Source organism: Hyperolius riggenbachi, chromosome 2, assembly GCF_040937935.1.
Source record: "Hyperolius riggenbachi isolate aHypRig1 chromosome 2, aHypRig1.pri, whole genome shotgun sequence".
NCBI lineage: Eukaryota > Metazoa > Chordata > Amphibia > Anura > Hyperoliidae > Hyperolius > Hyperolius riggenbachi.
Window position 1 is genome coordinate 72,913,551 of NC_090647.1, and position 19,068 is coordinate 72,932,618.

General features: G+C 46.0%; 1 protein-coding gene across 1 annotated transcript in view; it reads left to right on the forward strand.

Moving 5' to 3' along the window:
• The window catches only part of RDX (radixin), a 139,597-nt gene that overhangs the window by 96,205 nt on the left and 24,324 nt on the right, over positions 1 to 19,068 (forward strand). The window contains exons 6-9 of the mRNA XM_068266911.1: positions 3,181 to 3,264; positions 3,921 to 4,067; positions 6,105 to 6,201; positions 11,029 to 11,192. Coding sequence (XP_068123012.1) covers positions 3,181 to 3,264; positions 3,921 to 4,067; positions 6,105 to 6,201; positions 11,029 to 11,192 — 492 coding nt within the window. The remainder of the gene's footprint in view (positions 1 to 3,180; positions 3,265 to 3,920; positions 4,068 to 6,104; positions 6,202 to 11,028; positions 11,193 to 19,068) is intronic.

A 19,068-nucleotide genomic window follows, 5' to 3' on the forward strand; every position in this document is an offset into this window, starting at 1 on the left:
AAAAAATGATTTGTTACAATGCACAGAAATAAAAAAAAAAAAAAAGCCCTGAAAATGTACTGAATGAACTTTCAGGGAGCAAAGGAAGGGTTAAAGCATCTATCTTTCCTGTACATTCAGCACAGAGGCACACTGTGAGTCATGCCTACTGATAACAAACTCCTACAGATAATTACACTCAACTGTATATAAATAAAAAACACAGCTCAGTGCAGCTGATGAATACAGCATTTCTATGTGGAATGAACAGTTTTCGGTCTGTTCTTTGCAAGAGCTCGCTTCCACCTTGAGGGGAACCCGAGCCAAAGCTATAGGGTTCAAAAAGCTATTTACCTAAAGAAAGGGAAGCCTCAGGATCCTATTGAGGCTTCCCTCCGTGCTCTGATGTCGTCCCTTACTCTGTGCGGCCCCCTCCACATTGGTGCTGATGGAAGAGGAGCGTGCTAAGCGAGGGGTGACAGAGCACTGAAGGAAGCCTCAATAGGTTCCTGATGACCCTTTCACACTAGAGCATTTTAATTGCATTGCGTTAGCTGTTTTTCCCGCAGGATAACACTAAAGCAATAAGGCATACGCGTGAGCGTATTTCTTCAATACACTTCCTTGCAATTCTTATTTCGGCCACATGAAGTGAGCGCTAGTGAGCCTCACGTATAGTTTGGTCTGCTGCCAAAGATTACCGTGCATCAGCGTAGGTGTATGCGAGGCCTCTTTTTAGCATTCCGATCGCACCGCAACTAAGACGCTGGTTGCTATTGTGGAACCGGCCTGAGGCTTCCCTCTCTTCTGCGAAGCAGATACTGCTCGTTTTAGAGGGGAGGAGCATATCCCAGCGCTGTGTAAACTACGGCCCACTGTTACACCGGACCGGGAGCCGGATTTCTTCCCAACCCCTCTCCTCTACCCCCCCTGTAAAATTGTGCCCGGGCAGTGGGGAATTTGAAACTCTCCTCGCTCACGGAAGTCCCGCGTCGCGTCTCAATGGCAACAGTACGTCACGTGATGTCAGGAAGCACCAGGGTATTATACGCTGGCATGTTCTCATGTCACCTCATGTGACGTCCTGTTGCCATGGAGACGCGACGGGAGTTTCAAATTCCCCGTTGCCCGTGCTCAATTTTCCAGGGAGGGAGGGGGGTGGAATTTTTAAGAATGCGGTCGCATTGTGCCGCGTAAACATTGCACAGGCCTGGCGTAGTCAGTAAAAACTCCATGCACTCGCTTGTTGCTGCTTAGCAATCTGGCAATGCTGGGTCTTCATACACGCAAGATTCTTGGCCAAAACATCAGAACCAGCTTCTCAGCTATGTTTTCTAGCCTGTACAAGCCTTTATAGTATAGGGCAGCACGGTGGCGTAGTGGATAGCACTCTCTTCTTGCAGCACTGCGTCCCCTGTACAAATTCCAGCCAGGGCAACATCTGCATGGCGTTTATATGTTCCTCCACATGGCTGCGTGGGTTTCTTACGGTCACTCCGGTTACTTCAGTTGGCTTCTCTCAAAATAGGCCCTAGTCTATGGTAGGGATTGCAATATGAGCCCCTCTGAGGGACAGTTAGTGCCTAGACTATATATGTTTTGTACAGCGCTGTGGAAGAGGTCAGCGTTCTATAAATACTAAATAATAGTAGGTGTTAGTTTGCACTTACAGTTGGGTTAGTGTTAGGAGTACTTATTGACTCATAACTTGATCATTTTGGAGCCAGGTGAGACAGTTCGATCATCAGGAATGAGAATTTATTGATGTTCTATTGCCTTTAACCTTCCCAGCTACATAATCCTACTACGAACCCCTAAAGCTATGCCCCCCCCCCAACTTGTGCCTAATAATTATACACAAACCAACTGCCCCCCCCCCCCCCCAACCAATTCCTAACACTGAACCCCTCCTCACCACTTAGGCAAACAAGTACCCAAACAAACCTGATCTCTGGAGCTCAGCTACTAATGGGCAAACTCCAAAGCTGTTTCATGATTGCCAGTGCCCAAATAAACCTAATATCTGAGGCTCAGCTTCCTATAACCAAAACAAATAACAAACAGCATCATTTGTAAAGCGCTTTTCTCCCATAGGTCTCAAAGCGCACAAGCATGGCTCAGACGAGTAATTGGTTGATTGGTAAATTTTGGTACAGAGGAAGAAGTCTAAGGGCTTGATTCAGTAAAGCGTGCAGTGTTAGCACGCCTGTGAAAAGCTACTTTGCACGTGCTAACATGCTTTGCACGTGCTAACTAGGGGGCTAAGTAGTTAGCATGTGCAAACTACTTAGCACCCTAGTTAGCATGTGCAAACTACTTAGCACCCTAGTTAGCACGTGCAAAGCTTTTAGGCTTGTGTGAGCAAGCCCCAAGTCCGCAAATGCCAGGCTAAACAGGTGGCTTTTCAGTCTGGATTTGAATAACTCCAGGAATGGGGCTGTCTTTACCTGGTGCAGTAGGAAATTCCAAAGAGTAGGGACAGCATGACAGGAAGTTCTGGCCCCAAAGGTTTTGAGGTGCACTCTGGGAGTGACCAAGTTTATGGATCCTGCTAATCTGAGGTTGTGAGAGGTATGGTGCAGTTTCAGCAAGTCCTTCATGTATCCAGGGCCCAAGTTGTGTAGAGATTTGAATGTCAACAGTCCAGTCTTGAAGGGTATTCTCCATTTTACTGGTAGCCAGTGCAGTGAGAGAATAGTCAGTGTAATGTGACAGTGGCGAGGCTGGTTTGTTAGTAATCTGGCAGCAGCATTCTGTACTATTTGCAGTTGGTACAGGTCCTTGTTTGAGAGGCCCACTTGGCTGTGCATAGCCACTACCTTGTATTGTGGTCTATTTTAGCACCTTCTTGTGGCAGCTGTTCCCAAATCATCTGCTTCATAGTATTTGTGCTGGGGAGAGTGTTTGCTTTGGTTATGATACCCACAGTATTGCTTAAAGATCTCCAATGTCAATTTGTATGAAATAACAAAGAGCCAAGAAGACACATAGTGAGAAAGGGCATTGGCCGAAGGGGGTATTGCGTTATCATTGCTGAAGTGTAATCACTGTGTTTATCTAGGCTGAGATCATATTGGTTTACACATAATCTGTTGACTTAGCTCTGAGCTTGAAGTTTGACATCATTCATACTTCAGTAAATCTTAGTTTAAACAGTTCTTTCTCATTTCACTTTGTTCTGTGTATGTTTTTTTTTTTCAGTGTTCTGGAACAACATAAGCTGACAAAAGAACAGTGGGAAGAAAGAATACAGACTTGGCACGAGGAGCACAGGAGCATGCTAAGGTAACTTGTACTGATTACATGTTTACACAGCCTCTTCACTAGTATAAGAGTAACTTGACTTAGGACAAGGTTAGTGTATCGCTAAAAGAGTTAGTCCACCTGAACCCCCCTCCACCCCATCTGTAATGGTTCTTCAAGTCCTCAATGACAAAACTGTTTCTCATGCTCTGTGTTCAGTCAGCAGTCTTGACTAATGCTTGTGAATTTGCAGGCAAGAGAAACTTACCTCAGTAGGGGGATGCACTGGATGGTCCAGATCGGGACTCGATCCCTCAGGCGGCAGTTTAGGGCTAGGGCGTTCTGTTGCTGCCTCAGTCAAGAACCATGCAGCCTTACACTTCCCACTTTCATCTGTACCAATGATGTCCTATCTTTACAAAAGGGGGCACCATTTAAAATAATAGTAATAAAGGTTCAGTCCCTTCCCCCACTCTATTCCAAACTTGTTTAACTGGAGTTTCGCTGTAATTTTGTGGGAAGCAAAAGAGCAATTTCCATCTCACAGTACCCAGGAGCCGTTGTGTGAGCTGCACAGATTGTATTTATGCCAAGAACAAGTCTGTAACTCCGGTGTCTGTGACACTATGGCGTGTGGGCAGGGGGATAATCTCAGAACAAGTCAATTCATCTCACAGCCCTGTGATTTCTCTCCGCAGGGAAGACTCGATGATGGAGTACCTGAAAATTGCCCAGGATCTGGAGATGTACGGCGTCAATTACTTTGAGATAAAGAATAAGAAAGGCACAGAGCTCTGGCTGGGTGTGGATGCATTGGGACTTAACATATATGAACATGAAGACAAGTAAGTGAATCAACAACAACAACATATTATTATTATCATGATTTATTGTATTTATAAAGCGCCAACATATTACGCAGCGCTGGACAATAAATAGGGATACATAGATTGTAAACAAGGGGTGACAGACAGAGAGGTAGCAAATGTTATCCAACATAGCACAAGGTTATACATGCATGCAGGGTATAAGATGCATGGTCGTGTGATTTTCCAGAGATTCAGCAATTCAAGTCTGAGTTAGTCCATGGGAAGAGGGTAATTGATGAGGTCATAAGATCATGAAGGACATACTGAGGGGGGGAGAGAAGACCCTACCAAAGGTTTACAATCTGAAGGATATTTTGTTCCTCCAATCAGAAAAAGCTATAACGATGGCAGATATGTGCACAGGCATAAGGGCACTTCCACACTGAATGCGCTTCCATGCGATTTACGAAGAGCATACGTTTTGCTGATCGCAGAGGCACCGTGATTTACAGTAATCGTGGTGCGCTGGATAGAGTTGTGCGACCCGTTTTTTTGGCTCAATCACAACCGTAGCACCTGCTGCATTTTTATTTTTTTGCTGTGTTGTAAATTGGGTTAAATGAATGGGAGTGAATGCAGATGACTTGACATATGCGGTGCTATGCGATCTCCCATCTAAAGGATAACTTTCCATGGCTTTTTTTCCCCTCACGTCGGCAAACTCAATCGCACCCACTGATTGGTGCAATCAGAAAATGAAAGTGGCAGCGAAACACATGATAAAAATACTTAGTCTCTGAGCACTACAGCTGTTATCGCTATTTTCAGTGTGGAAGGTCTCTATGGCTCGATTTCCACTAGGTGCTGTGCTGTCCGTTCTGACGGACCACACATAGGATGCGACAAGCAAGGTAACATGAGTCTATTGACTTTCATGTTAATGTTAACATTGGTTAATGCGTTTCAGAGCGTTATGGTGTATCGCCTTTGGGAACATTTAATAGCACAGCGCAAGCGATTTCCCACCAGATGAATTAGAACTAGCGCCGCTGATGTGTGTGAAATCGCATTTTCCCACCATCATGCCATGCATCGTAACGCATGCACGTGTAACCTAGTGAGAAGGGGCCCTTAGTGTATGTCTAAAAATATATGCTGATAAGCACTGTTGAGCTTACATCACCAGATGGTTAACATGAAAATATTCCTAATAGAGTCACAAGTTTCCATCTTTCTCTCTTCGTGCTGCCCGTGACAGTGACAGATTGCATGCTAATTGGCGTGAGTGAGGTCTAATCACGCTGCTCTCGTCTCCTGTCCGGCCTCTGCTTCTCCTGTAGTTTCTCTGCTCCCCCTCTTCCGCCCCCTTGTGCCTCTTGCTTCCACTGTCAGCAGCACGGAGCTCTGGTCTCGTCAGGACACAGTGCGCCACCAGGAATGCTCATAGTCTCATTGCTATGACACCTGCAGTGCTGCATGTTGTGAGAGGCGCCACTAGATGATGTCATAGCAGTGAGACTATAAGGGTTCCTGTCCGCGCACTGCTGACCGTGGGAGCGAGCGGCACAAGGGGGCGAAGGAGGGGGAGCAGAGAATCCACAGGAAACGGAGGCCCGGACAGTAGGTAAGAGCAGCACGATAAGGCCTTGCCACACTCTGCAAATTAGCATGTGCTCTGTCAGGAGGGGGGTCATGGCACAAAGCCCACGCAGCTGTCCCCGCACTGGTGGTGCCGGGAGGGGTGGGGGGATGTCACAGTGGACTCCAGTATAAGTCAAGACCCCAACTTTCAGATAGCCAGCCAGCGACAAGGTGCATTTCGCTAGCATGACGTTTTTTTTCTTCTGGGGGACAGCAGAGTGCGGGGGGGGGGGGGGCGCCTCGGGGGGGCACAGTACAGACACAGAGGCTGGTGATAGTGTACAGAAACAGCCTCTGTGTCCTATTAGCATTCTTCAAACCCATCCCGGGTTCTCTTTAACACTCTTAATAGATGTTCCTGTGAAAACACACTGCTATTCAGAAGGACAATGTCACCTTGCCATTCAATGCTTCTTTTCTTTCTCTTCTCAGACTGACACCTAAAATTGGATTTCCTTGGAGTGAAATCAGAAACATCTCCTTTAATGACAAAAAGTTTGTTATAAAACCCATTGACAAGAAAGCCCCGGTGAGAGCAATCTCTAATATGTGTTTGTCATGCGTAGGGATGATCAATGAGATTCAAATACATTTTCCTAACATTCAAATTTCATGTAAATTATATGCAGCTTGAACTCTGAGCAATAAAAATTCACAGGAAGTTATTCTGATTGGTCTGTCAAGCTGCATATCATTTACATGAAATTTGAATGTAAGGAGAAATATTTGCATTTCATTAATCATCTCATTGAGGCTATAGGTCAGCATTGTTTGGCTATTCTCTTATTTTGAGCCAGAGGTGGGAGGCTTTGTGTATTATGGTATAGTATTACTCTTTAAAGGGACTCTGAGCACCTCTCATGGGTATGCCGACCAGTACTGCAAAGTACTTAAAGATGCATACCTTTCTGTAGCTTGTGCTCTCATCTTTCATTTGATGCCTGAATCGCCGTTCTACACCAAATCGTTTTCGTTCGATTTAAAAATTGCAGCTGCCATCTTGGCTGTTATAACTTCCGGGTCACCCCTGTCTTCTCTGTTAGAGAAGTGCATCACTGAATGAAGCATGAAGAGGAAGTGACACGCATGGCCATTGCAAGAGGCTCCTCCAGAGGGGTCATAGCACAACTTTGTTAGAAGTCATCTGGCTTAAAGAAAACCTGTAACATCAAAAAATTCCCCTGGGGGGTACTCGCCTCGGGAGGGGGAAGCCTCAGGGTCTCAATGAGGCTTCCCACGCCGTCCTCTGTCCCTCGGGGGTCTCGCTGCAGCCCTCCAAACAGCGGCGATGTAAATATTTACCTTCCTGGCTCCTGCGCAGGCGCTGTGGCGGCTCTCTGCTCCCAAATGGGCGGAAATACCCGATCGCCGTCGGGTCTGCACCACTGCGCAGGCGCAAGTCTCTGGCGCCTGCGCAGTAGAGTGGACCCGACTTAGATCGGGTATTTACATCTACTTCGGAGCCGAAAGCCGCAACAGCGCCCCCACTAGAGCCTGGAAAGGTAAATATTGAACAAGCTGTTGGGCCGCTGTTCGGAGGGCTGCAGCGAGACCCGCGTGGGAAGCCTCATTGGGACCCTGAGGTTTCCCCCTCCCGAGGTGAGTACCCCACAGGGGAACTTTTTGATGTTACAGTGTCTCTTTAAAGGCATGCCCATGAGAGGTGCTCTGTGTCCCTTTAAAGAGAACCCGAGGTGGGTTCTAAGAATCCTAACAGCAGACAGAGGCTGGCTGTGCATATAATCACCAGCCTCTGTTGCTGTATATTGTCCCTCCAGGGCCCCCCAGCGCTCTGCTCTGCCCCCATAAATCACAGCCGCGCTGTCGACACGCAACGTGTCACCAGCCGACTGTTTACAATTGCCTATCCATCTCCGCCGATCCCCCGCCTTTTCCATAGCTCCGGTCCCCGCCCGCGTCCCTTCCCTTTCAGCTGATTTATGGGAGGCAGAGCAGGGGGGAGGAGGGGGGGGGGGCTGGAGGGACGATATATAGCAACAGAGGCTGGAGATTATATGCACAGCCAGCCTCTATCAGCTATTAGGATTCTTAGAACCCACCTCGGGTTCTCTTTAAAGTGGTATGAAACTCAGCATTTCCTCTTTGCTCTAAAAGAAAAATTTCCAGCATAAAATCTACTACCACGGAAAAAATTGTAGCAGAACAGCATTCAAACAAGTAAACACAGCTCGCTCTTCTTAAAGGAATAATCAACCAATATTAATGCAAATCCAATTTACTTACCTGGGGCTTTCTCCAGCCCCCTCGCAGCTGTCTGTCCCACACAGACAGCTCTTTTTGCAGCCGCTGGCCCGGGGTCGCCACACGGTGCAGAAGTCATCCTTACTGGGCCTACGTGAAGCGCTGCTGTCCATCAAGCTCATGTTGTCCCCGACTTCAAGGTCGTCCTCTGCACCGTGCAGGGACCCTGGGCCAGCGGCTGCAAACGGAGCTGTCTGTGTGGGACAGACAGCTGCGAATGGCTGGAGAAAGCCCCAGGTAAGTAAATTGGATTTGCATTAATATTGGCTGATGATTCGTTTAAGTGAAAAGCTTGCTGCCGCATCTGAAGATGTGAGGACTTTCGCTTTTGTTTACATTCCTTTGTCTGCTACAATTAGTATACATTCGTTGCTGTGTTGAAAATAAGCTCTCTCTCTGCTGTGGAAGACAGCAGAGAAGTGATCACTAGATAGATTACAATATATAAATACAGCATCTATACAATAAAATGCGATGGCAGCTTTCAGAGCAGATACACTGTACTTTGGGAACTTGTAATTTATAAACAAGCAATATTACTTGTTTACGAAAACAAATCTGGTTACTGTTTGGGTAATAAAAAGTAGGAAAACACATTTTTATTGAATGAGTTGTAGCCCATTTTAATTTACAGTCCCGTTGTGTGATCACATGACCAAGTTTATTTCTCTACTCCCCATTGTGCCCTATGCTGGCATGAGATAAGAATAAAGTGTCTTCACTTCCCAAAATGCATGCATTACCACTATTTGCAGAAAATGGATGTTGTGTAATAGTGGAGACGGCCACATGTTTTCAAACTGGACTGATTTTAAAGAAGAACTGTAACGCCAAAATATCCCCTGGGGGGGACTCACCTCAGGTGGGGGAAGCCTCCGGATCCTAATGAGGCTTCCCACGCCGCCCTCCGTGCAGCGGTGACGTCAATATTTACCTTCCCGGCTCCTGCGCAGGCGCTCTGACGGCTGTCGGCTCCGAAGTAGGCGGAAATACCCGATCGCCGTAGGGTCTGCTCTACTGCGCAGGCGCAAGTTTCCGGCGCCTACGCAGTAGAGCGGACCCAACTGAGATCGGGTATTTCCGTCTATTCCAAGCCGAAAGCAGCCACAGCGCCCCCGCTGGAGCCAGCAAAGGTAAATATTGAATCTACAGTCTGGTCTGTCGCCGGCTGTTCGGAGGGCTGCAGCGAGACCCCCGTGGGACAGAGGACGGCGTGGGAAGCCTCATTAGGATCCGGAGGCTTCCCCCACCCGAGGTGAGCACCCCCCAGGGGAGGTTTTTGATGTTACAGAGTCTCTTTAAGAGAGATAATGCAATGCAAATGAAAAATCGCAATCGCATAACAAAATTGATTAAAAAAACGCAGTCGCTGGCACTTGTAATTGCGATTGCTAAGGAAAAAGGGCCCTGCTTTTTTTTTTTTTTTTTTTTTTTTATTAATCTTGGAAAAGTGATGCTGTTTCTGCAAAAATAAAAGCTTTTCTTTATCGTGTTCAGCTGCACGCCACCTTTGTAAGTAAGCTCCTAAAAGTGTAGTTGCACATTAGATGGCATTCTTTGTCTGGCATATTTGTAAATACAGTCAGTCCCCTACTTAACAGGTTATGTTCCCGAAGTCTGTAAGTTGAATTTGTTTGTAAGCTGAGTCCTGAGTTACAAATAGGAAACTTGGATACAATATTTGGTTTCGTACAACTCTTAATATGGATATTTAGAATTAACACTATTTTTTTGGTTGTTTTTAACCGCTTCCAGACCAGGGTAGTTGAGATCTTCACCCTGTTTATGTCCGCATATCTCTGCCAGGACGTAGATTTCAACTTTCATTCGCATTCGCCGCTTACATGCAGCTCCCGTCGTCCGTGCCAATGCCGTGATGCTGTATTCCGATTAGGCTCTGTATTTCATTGGCTCCTGACCCCCTGATCATTGTGAGCCAATCACAGTGATCATTACTAGTGTTTGAGAAAAAAAAAGTCTCTGGTCCTTAAAGGATCTCTGTCACGAAAATCTTAAACTTTAAAATACATGTAGATATATACAAATAAGAAGTACCGTACATATCTCCCAGAGTAAAATGAGACATAAATTACTTTTCTCCTATGTTGCTGTCACTCACAGTAGGTAGTAGAAATCTGACAACCCACAGATTTTGGACTAGCCCATCTTCTCATGGGAGTTCTCAGGGTTTTCTTTATTTTTAAAAGCACTTAGTGAATGGCAGTTGTTCTGTCCAACTGCGGAAAAAGTGTATGGTGAGCGGGGAGGCTGTCTAGCATCTTTGTATAAATCTTTTTTTTCAGGGAGTGTCTTTATAAACAATAAAGGCCATGCTGAGAATCCCCCATGAAGAGATGGACTAACCCAAAACCTGTTGGTAATGTCAGATTTCTACTGCTTACTCTAAATGACAGCAACATAGGAGAAAAGTAATGTATGGCCCATTTTACTCTGGAAGAAATGTACAGGTAGTCCCTGGTTAACAAATGATAGGGACTGAAGGTTCGTTCTTAACCTGAATCTGTTCTTAAGTTGGAATATTGTGCCATCTCTGTCCCCTGTACCTCCTCTGTACCCCCTGTGCCTCCAGTGTCCCCCTCTGTGTCACCTCTGCCCTCTGTACCTGCTTATACAAGTTTCAAAGCCATTTTTTCCTTTGAATTTTTTAAACCTACAAGTCCAATTTGAAAAAAAACATTTTTGACTTGTTACCATGGAAACACAGAATCCATGCCGTTCGTATCGGTGGGACGTTCGTAAGTCGGGTGTTCATAAGTCGGGGACTACCTGTACTTCTTATTTGTACTTGTTTTACACTTTAAGATTTTCGCGACCGTTCCTCTTTAAAAGGCCAGAGACCCGCGGTACGGAAGAGGTTAAAATGCATTTAATTTGTTTTATAATGATTTACAACAGCTTATGCAATACTGTAACATTAAATTAAGTATTTAAAAAAAAGTAATGTATATTTTGTACATGGAGACAATTTTTTTTTTTTGTTTTTTTTTGTGCATGTGCTAAAAATTGTGACTCGAATGATTTGTAGGTAGGGGACTGAATGAAATATGCATATTTTTTTTCCTCCTTTTCTCAGGACTTTGTGTTTTACGCTCCCCGTTTAAGAATAAACAAGCGCATCTTAGCCCTGTGTATGGGCAACCATGAGCTGTACATGAGGAGGAGGAAGCCGGACACCATTGAGGTGCAGCAGATGAAGGCGCAGGCCAGAGAGGAGAAGCATCAGAAGCAGCTGGAGAGGTATGGGAACTGAATAAAAGAATCGCCCATTGTGCTGATGATCTCTGCTCCTTACTGTGCATGGGCAGATTCCTTGTCATAAAAGCAATCTGAAGGCTCATTGGTTTGTACGCTTTTCTGCATTAGCTCTCCTTACCTGACTGGCTGTGTTTGCAGTACTGATATACCGGGTGAGTATCTAATATCAGCAGTCTTTGTACTGTCTAGAAAGTACACACATAATGCACGAAACCTTTCTTAATTGCTGATTAAAGCGGATCTGAACTCTTGCACAGGACAGAAGGAAAACAGAAATGCCCCCTGTATGTATTTAGATAGTGTAGCCTGTCTAATTCCCCCTATTCTGGGACTAATCACAACTGTAATTTGATCTCTCAGCTGTGCCAGCTGGCTGCCACTGCAGAGCAGCTAATTTGTAAGCACAGGATGTTAACCCTATGTCTGCTTCCATGAAAGAATGAAGTAGACACACTGCAGATTTATTGTAGGATTTGTATCAGCTGTAACAAATAAATGTTTTTTTTTTTAAGGGCTCGTTCACACTGGAGGTGGTTTTGGATTTTTTTTAAGCGCCTGCGATTTTTCTAAATGGCCCTGAAAGCGCTTACACCATGCTATCCTATGCGCTAGTTCAGATTGGGGCAATCTGTCCCCTTTCCGCTCAGAAAAGTGCTGCGTGGACTATTTTCGGGGCGATTTTGCTGCAATTGAAGGTATAGGAAAAAATGCAAAATGCTCACAAAATCACTTTGTGCGGCGATTGCGTTCACGTTTTTAAGAATAAATTCATTGTATGTATTCTTTTCCGGATCCAAGAGTTCACTTCCTGAATGACTTCAGGAAGTGAAAAAACGGAATCACTCTGCAAAAACGCTTACTAAAAACGTCCAACGAACAGAAATCGCCGGGAAGGGAAAAAAATTGCTTCAAAAATGCCCAACGTGAACGCTAACTGCAGCAGAACGCAATGTGAACGAGGCCTAAGGATTATTATGCTGTTGCTTATCTTTTAGAGCAGAGAAGAAGTTCTGAGTTCAGGTCTGCTTTGGTGCAAATTACCATATGAATTAAAACTGAGTCTAAACGAGGGATATATTATGTTCTTGTGTTTTTATATTTTTTTTTTTTTTTTTACCAACACGTACTTTATCCTATTGGTGGCTAAGGAACCATTTTGTTACATGATGTTTTTGTGGCGCACCCTCTTTCTTGCACTACGTAGGTCGTTGGGGTTATAAGGGGCTTTGGGAGGTGGTTGAACCAGAGAATGCAGTAACCAGCCTTATAAAGGAAAACTGTACTAGGAGAAATATGGAGGCTGCAATCTTTACTCCCATCTGCGGTGTATTGTAGTTTAACCCTCCTGGCGGCTGATTTTTTTTTCTGCCAAATAGGCAGAAATCCGTTTTTTTTTGTTTTTTTTTGTTTCATGTAAAGCTACCAGAGTGGTAGCTACATGAAACACCACCAGAGGGCGCATGTGTCCCTCTAGTGCGATCGTCGCCGGCATCAATAGCAAACAGGTTAACGCGGATATAAGGCGTTCCCCTGTTTGGCTTCTCCTGTTGCCATTGCGACGATCGGAATGACGTCAGACGCCTCTGATCCAGCCCATAGCGCTGCCTGGAACTCATTATTCCGGGCAGCGCAGGGCTCTGGCGGGAGAGGAGGGCCTCTTCCACCGCTGCGTGCGGGCGATCGCCGCAGAGCAGCGGCGATCAAGCTGTGCGCGCGCCTAGCAAAGTGCTAGCTGCGCGCACAGCACTTTAAATGGGGCGGATCGCCCCACCAGAAGCTGAGATATCCTCCTGCGCAGCATAGCCCGAGCTCAGCTCGAGGTTACCGCCAGGAAGGTTAAAGGGGAACTCCATGAGGTCAAGCACCGGAAACGTATGCAAAGCCATGTCATGGATGCAAAAATAGCCTACCACTATGGTGTGATTTCAAGGTCATTACTGAAGAAAGCATCATAGATATCCTCTTAAACCTTTGCCATACTACCTGGACCCTGGCCCAACTAAGTTCATGTTAAAATGCCCTGAGCTTTTTAGACCAGCATTCCACAATATCGTCAGCTGTTCCTTACAAACCGATAGGTTTCCCACCTGTCTGAAAGAAGCCATCAATAGACCACTACTCAAGAAACCATCCACAAACCCTGGCCCTAAACTAAACTTACCTGTGGATTCTACCAGCCCCCTGCAGCCACCCTATGCTCGCACCATCCTGGAACCATCCCCGCAGTGGCTTAGTCGCCCGTCAACGCGCCTGAGCAGCCCAGCCTGTGCGCGTCCTTGATAACTTCCCCCCCCCCCCCGCCGTACAAGATTTCATCGTACTGTGCATGCACATCCCAAACAGAAGGCTCTGGCAAAGATTTTTAGATTGACTGAAGGTGGTTAAGTTATTACGGTAATTCGTGTTTTTCAGAGGTTGTGGGCTTTGTGACATAGTTGCAACAAATCCTTCAGGTACCCGGGGCTTAGTTTGTGTATGGCAGCCTTTCCCAAGCAGGGTTCAAGGCACCGGAAGTGAAGTTATTTAAATAGTAGGCGTGATTGGCACAAGATGCTGTGGACAGCAGACAAGCAGGGGGTGCCTTGAAGAAGCAGGTTCATTTTGTGAAACGGCTGTCAGGCCTCCACCTTTTTTACTTTTCGCTATTTACCGCAGGAAGTGAAGTTATGCTGGGTCTTGGGAAGGCTTCTCAGCAAGTAATTAGCCAGTGTCATTTGATCATCCAGCTGTCTGCCAACTCTGCTGAATTGAGAACTAATATGTAAATAGAGGAGGTTAACCCTTTCTGTGCTCCCAGTAAACCAGGAAGTACCTATACTGCAGCATCTCTGAGGAGCTCTATAAGCTGAAAGAAGGAAATAGTTTTCTGTGAGGCCGGTTTCACACTGTAATCTGGCATTAGCAGTTGCTTATCTTGTAGAGAGAGAGAGAGGGAGTTCTGAGATCAGGTCTGCTTTATACAGCTTGACCTTGGGCGAGGTGTCCTTTAAAACGAAAAGATAAGCGGTGTTCTCCCCAGAATTTTTTTTGCAGCCGGGTGGCATGAATAAGTAGCTGGGTGGGTCGCGACAGAGTGGAATGCAGGGTCGGCACAACTCTGCTTACAGCATAGGAGGAGGATGAGGAGGTGAGCTGATGACAGCCAAGTGCTCACCAAAATTAGCCAGGTGGAGCACCCAGGCTGAGGGCTCATTCACACTAAGGGAGTTTTTGCCCTTTTTTCAAGCACAGGCATTTCAAAATCGCCCACAAAACACTTGTGCAATCAATTTCTATGAGAAGGTTCATATCAGCGTGTTGCGTCCGCTTTGGGACCTTTTTGCTATAATGGAAGGTATAGGAGAAACGCTCACAAAATCGCTTTGTGCAGCGATTGCGTTCTCGTTTTTAAGAACAAATACATTGTATTTATTCTTTTCCAGGTCAGAGTTCACTTCCTGACTTGCGTCAGGGAGTGAATGAAAAAAAAAAACGCTCTGGAAAAGCGCTTTTACAAAGGCGCTAAACAAAGTGCTCAAACGCAAAACGTTTTCGTTTTTAGATTTGAGCGAGGCCTAAAAGAGCCTGGGGAGAACACTATATTAATAACATTAAATTACCAAAAGTCTTGTGGAGCACTGATATCTTTTCAGAAAATTTTGTTATTATTTTTTTAGTTCTCTGTTAAAGAGAAAACTTGAATCTATATGTGAATGATCTGTCCTTGCACGCATAGTGCAACATTCCAAAAGTGATTGGTTCGCTCAGTATGCAATTATCCCTTCATTTATGAAGAGGTGGAGTTTGTACTATGCGTAGGGCTGTGCTAGGATTTACAATTTTATAAAACTGTTGCTGCAATACTGTTACATTTTGTACCTTTAATGACATTCTATAAATTCAGCTAAGCACGCAGGTAGTGCCTCCCTGGCCTGCAGTCACTGTTATAGAGCAGGGGAGGGGGGGCGGCTGGCTGGGGGATTCTGGGAATTAGGACAGGGGTGGAGCCGCAGGTCAGTTCAGAACTGACACTTAATACCCTGTAAGATATTCAAGCTTTTCCTATTCCCAGCCATGATAATAACGCCATAAATTGGCTTAACTATTTCCCATCTACTTTCCCGAGTCTTCTGTTCAGAATATTGAGCTGAAAGATGTTCAATTATTTTAATACGGTTTATTAGCACCGCTGAGCTGTTCAGTGTCAGTGGGAGAGGAGATTAGCCTAGATTAATTATCAGATTTGCATCGGCTGACCCCAGGAACCTGCAGTGGGTATGTATTGTGTTCTCTTATTTCTCTGGCATAGCTAGCAATTTGTGGTAATGTTGTTGGCTGTGTGTTATGCTTTTACTTTTGCATAAATAGAAGCGTATGAAGTGTAATAATCCTCAGCAGCCAATCAGAAATAATCCTCCGTCCTGCATTCCATGCACTGCTGTGACACAGTAGAAGGTAGACACGTAGGGTGGCACTAAATGCCCTGGTAGGCAGACCCAAGGGGGTAGCAGGAGTTAGGAGCTGTGCCTCCGGATCAACCAGCAAATAATGAAGTAACAGGAAGAACAAATAGAAATCCGGGCACCAGTCAGCAGGGTATGCTGCACACAACACCTTTAATTCATCCCCAAGATCCCTGACAGATTATTGCAAAAGCCTAACAGCCGTTTCACAGATAAAACTGCTTCTTCAGAGGCAACAATAATTGTTGTGTGTTGTGCAGCATACCCTGCTGACTAGTGCCCGGATTTCTATTTGTTCTTCCTGTTACTGCACTGCTGTGAGGAGAGATCTATGGTAGTTGCTATGGGATACACCTCATCAGTACCCTGAGCTTCCTATAAAAGCATGCTAGCTAAAAAATGCTTTGAAAATTGTTTGAAATAATTGGCCCACTTTTTTTAAAGAAATCCTGGGGAAATTGAATGCCAGGGAGGTTAAACTAATGGCTACCTCCCACTACAGTAGTTGTTTTATTTATAAAGTGTCATCTTCCATTGGACTGTACACAGTACCATATGGACAATAGTCTGTAGTCTGCCAATGAGTGCATGGTGTTGATTGGGGTACTGCTGGGGTGCATGGTGTGGATTGGGGTACTGCTAGGGTGCATGGTGTTGATTGTAGTACTGCTGGAGTGCATTGTTTGGATTGGGGTACTGCTGGGGTGCATGGTGTTGATTGGAGCACTGCTGGGGTGCATGGTGTTGATTGGGGTACTGCTGGGGTGCATGGTGTTGATTGGAGTACTGCTGGGGTGCATGGTGTTGATTGGAGCACTGCTGGGGTGCATGGTGTTGATTGGGGTACTGCTGGGGTGCATGGTGTTGATTGGAGCACTGCTGGGGTGCATGGTGTTGATTGGGGTACTGCTGGGGTGCATGGTGTTGATTGGGGTACTGCTGGGGTGCATGGTGTTGATTGGAGTACTGCTGGAGTGCATGGTGTTGATTGGGGTACTGCTGGGGTGCATGGTGTTGATTGGAGCACTGCTGGGGTGCATGGTGTTGATTGGGGTACTGCTGGGGTGCATGGTGTTGAGGGTACTGCTGGGGTGCATAGTGTTGATTGGGGTACTGCTGGGGTGCATGGTGTTGATTGGAGTACTGCTGGAGTGCATGGTGTTGATTGAGGTACTGCTGGGGTGCATGGTGTGGATTGGGGTACTGCTGGGGTGCATGGTGTTGATTGGAGCACTGCTGGGGTGCATGGTGTTGATTGGAGTACTGCTGGAGTGCATGGTGTTGATTGGGGTACTGCTGGGGTGCATGGTGTTGATTGGAGTACTGCTGGGGTGCATGGTGTTGATTGAGGTACTGCTGGGGTGCATGGTGTTGATTGGGGTACTGCTGGGGTGCATGGTGTTGATTGGAGTACTGCTGGAGTGCATGGTGTTGATTGAGGTACTGCTGGGGTGCATGGTGTGGATTGGGGTACTGCTGGGGTGCATGGTGTTGATTGAGGTACTGCTGGGGTGCATGGTGTGGATTGGGGTACTGCTTGGGTGCATGGTGTTTATTGGGGTACTGCTGGGGTGCATGGTGTTTATTGGGGTACTGCTGGGGTGCATAGGTTTGATTGGGGTACTGCTGGGGTGCATGGTGTGGATTGGGCTACTGCTGGGGTGCATGGTGTTGACTGGGGTACTGCTGGAGTGCATGGTGGTGATTGGGCTACTGCTGGGGGTGCATGGTGTGGATTGGGCTACTGCTGGGGTGCATGGTGTGGATTGGGCTACTGCTGGGGTGCATGGTGTTGATTGGAGTACTGCTGGAGTGCATGGTGTTGACTGGGGTACTGCTGGGGTGCATGGTGTTGACTGGGGTACTGCTGGAGTGCATGGTGGTGATTGGGCTACTGCTGGGGTGCATGGTGTGGATTGGGCTACTGCTGGGGTGCATGGTGTGGATTGGGCTACTGCTGGAGTCCATGGTGGTGATTGGGCTACTGCTGGGGTGCATGGTGTTGATTGGGCTACTGCTGGGGTACTGCTGGGGTGCATGGTGTTGATTGGAGTACTGCTGGAGTGCATGGTGGTGATTGGGCTACTGCTGGGGTGCATGGTGTGGATTGGGCTACTGCTGGGGTACTGCTGGGGTGCATGGTGTTGATTGGAGTACTGCTGGAGTGCATGGTGGTGATTGGGCTACTGCTGGGGTGCATGGTGTGGATTGGGCTACTGCTGGGGTGCATGGTGTGGATTGGGCTACTGCTGGGGTACTGCTGGGGTGCATGGTGTTGATTGGAGTACTGCCATTAAGAAAAGGGAATATGGACGGATTGAGGGTCTATAGTCCAAGAGAACAAGTGACATTACATATACTTATAGCGGCTACTGTCACTGTCTCACTGCAAAAACAAACCTCCCTGTCACAGGGACTTGTGTTTGGTGACAGCAACAAAATAGCTTCAAACGCTTCCACTGTCGCTGTTTCTGAGACTTGTGTGTCACCAATACTTCTAATAAGAAGCTAAGCTAATCTGTTTGATTTTGAAATGCGCTGTACTCCGCTGCTGGGAAATTTCTGCTCTTTGCGAATACTAAAAGAGCCAAATTAATTACATTAGAATGTATGTGGGTGGCCTCTTTACAGCGATCTAGAAACTCGTGCTGTTGAGCGTCTTTTAATACACTACACTGATTTAATACACCAATCAGGTGTGGGGGTGGCCCCCTGCATAAATGCTTTTGGTAATTCACAACATTACAGCACTCTGTTCTGGCTTATTATTATTGATTAAAGTGGACCTGAACTCTTGCAAAGCATACAAGGAAAACATAGAGAAATGCATTGTGTATCTTTAGAGAGTAGAGCCTTACCACTTTGCCCTCATCTTCAAGTAATCACAAGTGTAATTTGATCTCCCAGCTGTGTCCGCACAAGTGCTCTGCAGACACAGCTAATATGTAAACACAGGATGTTAGACGCTGAAGCGGAAAAAAAATTGATAGTTGTGTAGTTGTGATAGTTGTGTAGTACGGATAATTACTAGAACATTAGTAGCGAAGAAAATATTCTCATTTATTTTCAGTTATATAGTGTTTTTATAACATTGCATCAGCCTTTAATAATTGCGGTTTACACACTACTCAGCATTCTAAATGATTTTACAGAGCAGGCAAGAGAACTTTTGATCTGTTCTCTGCAGAGAAAAAGATACAATAACTGACAGTTGAGATAATAAACTTCAGAAGACAGAGCTCTCTGCGACTTTGAAAGTCGTGAAGCTCAATGGCTCTTTTGCATAGATAACTGGAGTTTCTTAACTCTACCTGTACAGGAAACAATATTAGACTTATGTCTCGGCTCCTAATGTTCTAATTCTTAGCTGTACTACACATACAAATCATTATATCATCATTTTTTTTTCGCTTCAG